Source organism: Haemorhous mexicanus, chromosome 1 (assembly GCF_027477595.1).
Source record: "Haemorhous mexicanus isolate bHaeMex1 chromosome 1, bHaeMex1.pri, whole genome shotgun sequence".
NCBI classification, from domain to species: Eukaryota; Metazoa; Chordata; class Aves; order Passeriformes; family Fringillidae; genus Haemorhous; species Haemorhous mexicanus.
The window spans coordinates 156449736-156456292 of record NC_082341.1 but is presented as its reverse complement, the minus strand read 5'-3'; the positions used below and the strand labels follow the sequence as shown (position 1 = coordinate 156456292).

Here is a 6557-nt window from a genome sequence, read left to right as displayed (position 1 = left end):
GCCATCTCCTGGATCTGGGAAGAAACTCCACAGTTACATGCTTGAGGAAGTAGATGGCATTGACATAAGACCAAAAGGTTAAACTGGAACAGCCCCCATTTATACCCCCCATCTTACTTTTGGGGACAAATTCCCAAAATTCCCATCCCTGGAAGTGTTCAAGGCTGGGCTGGATGGGGATCTAAGCAACCTGGTCTAGTGGAAGGTGTCTCTGCCCACGGCAGGGCCATGGAATGGATTGATTTTCAGGTGGTCCCTTCCAACCCAAACCATTCCATGGTTTTAGGAATGTGTTTGCTCCAGAAGCTGAAAGAGGCTGTTTCACCCAATTTCCCTGACGACTCCAATGGCTCTGGTGCCACCATGCCTTGCCCACTTAAATTCCCAGTCTCCAGAAAACACCACTGCAGCCAAATTGCTTGTTGGGAATGGCTTCTGGATGTGGAATTGTTTCAGAAGGTGCACACAAGGCATTGAGGTGTCAGGGACATCCTTGCAGTGCAAGGAGAGGATTCCCTGGAATGAAGAGCTCATGGAGTTGGTCACCCATGCAGAAAACAGCCTGTCTGGAGGACCTACAGGTGGACAAACCCCTTTTCAGGATTATGACTCAGGAGGTTTTGAAAAGCCAGAATAAATCACTGCACTTGTCCCAAATCCTCCCTTCACCAATAACCAGATAGGATTCCTATAAACAAGGTGACTCATTCTTGATTTCCTCCGGGGAAACCCCTTCCCAGCTTCCTACAATTAGCAGCTTCCTTACAATTAGCCCTGCATCCCGAGGATTTATGAGCTTTTCACAACAGCAGACGGTGTCATGATCTCCTGACATCCCTTTGACTTCATCCCAAGTGGGATTTTGACCCTTGTCCCATGGCTATGGATCCTCCAGGTGACTCATCTCCCCAAGGGAAATGATTCCCTGTTATTTCAGCCTGTGGATCTCCACATCCTTGGCAGCTCCAGTAGGTTTTAAGATGGAAGAGAGGAATTTGGGACTCTTGGCCAATATCCCTCCCCTTTTAATCCTCCAACTACCACTGTTCTGACTTCATAGCTCCTTAAATCCTGTTTTCCCACCCAGGGCTCTCCCAGATCCATGATCTATGTTTTCCTCCTTGGTTTTTTTACCAGATCTCTCCATGTGGGTGTACCTTGGAAAACACACCTGAGAGTTTCTCTCAGGCCTCTTTCTATGGAGCTTTTCCTGCTGCCTTTGATCTCCCATTGCCAGGTGGGAACATCTGAATTTATATCCATAAAATAAATCAGCTGGAGAAGGCATGGAATAACTTTGAATCCATAGTCACAGAGAGGGCCTATTACTGTTTATGAGAGATGTTAGAGAGTCTGCCTTGTCCTCAGACACCTCATGGGTGTTGTTGAATCTCAAACCACTGGCCTTGGAACACTGATCCAGCCTGTCCAGATCCCTCTGCAGAGCCTTCCTGCCCTCCAGCAGATCAACATCCCACCCAATTTGGTGTCATCCATGAACTTCCAGAGGCTGCTCTTGACCTCCTCATCCAGATCATCAATAAATATATTAGACTGACTCCAGTACTGATCCCAGGGGGACCCCACTGGTGACCAGCCACCAGCTGGATGTGGCACCATTCCTCACCACTCTGTGCCTGGAATCCAGCCAGGACTGCACCTTCCCAAACCTTAGTCTGCCAGTTTTTCCAGGGGAACCTCATGGGAAGCAGCATCATAGGCTTCCCTGAACTCCAGGGAGATACATCTGCAGCCTTTCCCTCCTCCTTTGGGGAGGTTACCTGGTCATAAAAGGGACTTCAGGTCACATTGCACAGCAATGACCTGGGCTGGACATTGGCTGGACATAAAACACCCACCTGCAGCTCCGCTGTGGGCAGAAATAGATGACTGAGTGATAGACACAGCTGGTGGAGAAATAACTTTATTTTAGGTGTTTTGCAGATAACATGAACACACATTTCCTTATCTGGTAGCACTGGAGCTTTGCAATGAGATTAAAGCAGAAGCCATCATATGGCAAAGAGCTGCCATCAGCTCGCAGGGTGCTGGGTGCCCAACGCACCCCACTGCTCCTGGTTACAATTCCTGCTATTAGAGCGGTGCTCCGAGATTTCTGTGGTCATGGGAGGCATCTTTGCTCCTCAGAATTTGTTGCTGAGGACGGTCCAGAGCACTCCAGCCGCTATCCCTCCGGCCAGCCCGTAGCTGGACCTCACACTGCCTGCAGCATTGGTGTTGCAGAGGTCGCTGCTGCAGCAGGAGATGTTCCTGTTGCCCACGCTGAAGTCCTGGTAGGATGGTTCACAGGAGGAGTCACATCCCTTGCTGATGATGCTGAAGAGCCCCACAACCCCTGGGAGGAAAGCGGGATCATTATTAGAAGGACTAAGCACAAGCCAATCCTTGTGGAACTGAAAAATGGGACGCTCGTTCTGTGGGACAAAAATCGGAATTACAGAATGGTTTGGGTGGGAAGGGACATTCAAGATCATCTCATGCTCAGGGATACCTTCCACTAGGCCACTACCTCTGGGAGGAAAGCAGGACCATTATTACAAGGATTCAGTACAAGCCAATCCTTGTGGAACTGAAAAATGGGACGCTCGTTCTGTGGGACAAAAATCGGAATCCCAGAATGGTTTGGGTGGGAAGGGACATTGAAAATCAGCTCGTGGGCAGGGACACCTTCCACTAGGCCAGGCTGCTGCAAGCCCTGTCCAACCTGGCCTTGGACAATTCCAGGGATGGGGAAGCCACAGTTTCTTTGGGCCTCACCACTCTCAAAGCAAGGACTTTCTTCTTAATATCCCATCTAACCCTGCCCTCTCTCATGTGAAGCCCAATCCCAAATGTTGCACAGAGCCTTTTAACACCTGGGAAATTATGGAAACCCAGCTGTTCCCATTTCAGATGGCACAGTTATTGTTTGATTTGTTTCTGAGAGGCACAGCCCATCTTTTTGACCTTTTTTGGCAACCACTGGTTACCAGAAGATTTTGACCTCCAGGAGATTTTACCCATCCTTCTCCAGGAGATCTAAAATCCATCCTGGGCACCAAATCTTTACCACGTGCAATAAATAACAAAGTCCTACAACATCTTGGCTCTCCTGCATACCAATGTCATGGATTTGCACATTCCCAACTGGGATAATTCCTACTGGAGGCATCTCATCTACTGCCTGATAGAGAGGAGCTTAAATGTGGCCCTGATGGGTTTTGTGCCCCAGGTCCAAGAGCAGCTCAGCTGTTGGCACAGATCTGGACAGGGCAAACCAGATCTAGAACAGGAGGATAAAATCCCAGTTTTTCAAGTTTACCCACGGACACAGAGATGAAATTTTGTCACTTTCATTGATTTCACCTCAAATCAGCACCTCTTAACTTCACATCCAGGATGGACCAGGCTCAGCCCCTCCCATTCTAATTCATGTTTGCAAATATTGCAAAAAAATTAACCATTGCCCTTGCAGGCAAATAATTTTTGGTGCTGTGAAAGAGAAATAAACTTAATTTTGCACAGCTGAAAGACGTTTGCACACTGAGGTTTGCTGGCCCAAACCACCTGGTGTATCCAGACTGGCTGAGCCTGGATGGGACCCCTGAGGCTGAGAAGAGGTTTGGCTCCAACTTCCCAACTAAGACATTTTCCACCCCTGCTTTTCCTTACGGATCACGTCTGTCTTGCACACGTCGTTCGCTCTACACGTCTCTACCTTCTGGCAATTGGAGTTGCTGAGCTGGGAGGTGCAGTTGTAGCATTGCAAAGATGAACCTGCAGGAGACCAGGAGGGGTTAGGAGAGAAATCAGGGGATAATAGGATGGTTTGGGTTGGAAGGGACTTTAAAATCACCCTCATTCCACCACTTTGCTGTGGGAAGGGACAACTTCCAGTTGACCAGGTTGCTCCAAGCCCCATCCAATCTGGATTTGGATGCTTCCAGGGATGGGGCAGCCACAGCTTCCCTGGGCAGCCTGACCTATTTTTTTACCACTCTCACTTTAAGAAAAGTCTTCTTATAGTTCACCTAAATCCACCCTCTTTTAGTTTTAAAAAATTACCCTTTATCCTATCCCAACAGGACCTCCTAAAAATTTATCACCAACTCTCCTGGAGCTTCTTAGGCACTGAAAGGGGCTCTGAGATATCTCCAGAGTCCTCTCTTTTCCAGGGTGAACACCCCCAGCTCTCCCAGCTCCAGAGGAGAGAGGCTCCAGCCCCTCAGAGCATGGAGACCCCCATGGAAACCTCCATGGTCTCCTCTGGACTTGCTCCAGCAGCTCCATGTCCTTCTGATGCTGGACTCCAGAGCTGGACCCAGCCCTGCAGGTGGGGAACAATTCTACACCTCTCATGTATCTTCAATCTATCCAAAGCTCTCCAGAGAATTAAGCCAAGAACTTGCACTGGGAAACAGAACCATTCCTGGGGATCTTCAAAGGAAGATATCACCTCTGCTCAGGGAAAAAAAAAAAGGGTTTTTCCCTTTTTTTGGTGGATAATAATAGACCTGGTTGAGGTGGGAGTCAGGCTTGGCAGGTGCTGGAGATATTTTGGATGTAGTCTGTGCAGTGAGGGAGCAAAAAGAGAGCAGAGGGATAGCAGGGCTTGAAGAGGATCGTGGAATGGTTTGGATTGGAAGGATCAGGGACACATCCCTCTAGACTAGGTTTCTCCAAGCCCCATCTGACCTGGCCTTGAGTGAGGGATGAAGAAGGAATTTGCAAAGTCTCTTCCATCCCCGTCTCAGTTCTTAACTTTTGACTTGCCCTTTCCATCATGCCCTCCTAGAAATCAAGGTGTAAATGGCTTTCACCTCTCTCTGACCACCCCTCATGGAAATGCCACTCCACAGGGGATGGAAATCAGTGCTGGCCACACCTGCTGGGCTGCTCTGTGCATCCAGCAAAGGCAGGAAAAACTTGGCATCTCCCAAGCATCCAGCCCTGGTGAAAAATTGTCCCCAGAGGAGCAAGATTATGGTGTAATTTCCTGTTCCTGTCACCTACTTGTGCCCCAGGGTGTCACTGGAGCCTTGCAAGTGTCAGTTAATAAATAAATAAATAAATAAATACATTAATTAATTAATTAATTAATTTCCTTGAGCCCCATGACCACCAAACTTGCATCATGAATCCCCCAACTCCATACCCCAATGCCTGAAATTCTTTTTTAGGACACTGAAAAGCCCTGTTTGAAAATTAGTGATTGAAAGAATTAATTTGAGGCACTCTGTCCAAGCCTCTCTGGCATAGATGACTGATGCAGTTGCAGAGGTGAGGAGCCAACCCTCAATTTGTCTGAGTGCTGCACTGTTCTCACACTGATCTGACTTTTATAGCAATAAAAGTCAAATTTTGAGTGTTCTGATGGAAGCTGGCAGACAGAAAGGTCTGAGGGCTGTGCAAGACCCTTCACAGCTTATTCCTTAAGCATCCTCTGCTGTTTGAGAAACTGCTCAAATTTGATTCTTCTCTTCTCTGGTAATAGGGAAAAGCTGCTTTAAACCCAATTTTTTTCTTCTCAGTGAAGCTATAAAAACTTGACATTATCTAAACCCTACCCATTCAGTCTATAAAATAACACATTGTGGCATAGCCATTTTTACTGTCTCACTAAAATTCTGGAAATCTGGGCAGAGTCAGGGTCTACTTTTGAAAGGAAGAGTCAGAAAAAAAGTTGGTAGGAAACATTGCATAAATGTTGCAATTTTGATGGCCTGGGAAGAAGGAAAATAATCCTCCCATCCCACTTAGCCCCTCCCCTTCCCCCTTAACTGTATGGTCTGGCTGAAAAAAAAATTGAATTTTGATTAATTCAGGATTCAGGGTTTATCTTTCCTGGAAGCTTCTCTCCCCAGCACTCGGATCCCACCATCCCCATGTGGGATGTGCATTTTTCCCACTCAACACCCACCCAAAGAGAAATACCTTGGTACGACAACGTGCCAACATCTGTCTCTTCCCTCATTGCCAAACCCCACCACAAATCCTCCTTCCAGACTGAAAACCTGCAGGGAGGGATGGGGGGCAGATCCTCTGTGGGGTCTTACCTGAGTCCACACACAGGAGAGCTCCCAGCAGGAGCACAAGGAAAGCCTTCATCTTGGAATGACCTTTCTTGGGGCTGCCTCTCTGGGTTGTTTCCTCCCGGGGCAGGTTATATATCCTGGGAGGCCGGGCGTGCCCACAAGGTCATCCCTGAGAAGGCACCTGAGGGAGCTGCTGGCAGCACCAAGGGAGGGGTTGCCTTGTGCCTTGGGATATTTGTGTTTGGTGCCTCTCCCCTTTCCCTGCCACTCTCTGGGCTCCTCTCCACCCCTGCTTCCCTCCTACCCATGGGCAAAGTGCTCACAGGAGTGGAAAAAGCCCCAGATTCTTCCCTCCTACCCTTGGGCAAAGTGCTCACAGGAGTGGAAAAAGCCCCAAATTCTTCCGAACAAGGCCGGCCTTATGCATTTCTCCAGAGCCACTGAGGCTGCAGTGGCACCCTGTGAACGAGGCTCTCCTCCCCCGGTGCCACCCTGAGTGGAGCCATTGTGTTTAAACTGAGG

The 6557-nt window shown here is 48.4% G+C and overlaps 1 protein-coding gene across 1 annotated transcript; it reads right to left on the bottom strand.

Annotated features, from left to right (window-relative positions):
* Positions 1–1908: 1908 nt before the first annotated feature.
* LOC132338406 (prostate stem cell antigen-like) lies at positions 1909–6216 on the bottom strand. Its single transcript, XM_059867872.1, has 3 exons — positions 6057–6216; positions 3673–3777; positions 1909–2356 (listed from the first exon to the last, which is right to left on the bottom strand). Exons 1-3 carry the CDS (start codon positions 6106–6108, stop codon positions 2145–2147), a joined length of 369 nt encoding a protein of 122 aa, XP_059723855.1. The 5' UTR covers positions 6109–6216; the 3' UTR covers positions 1909–2144.
* Between the last annotated feature and the right edge of the window lie 341 nt (positions 6217–6557).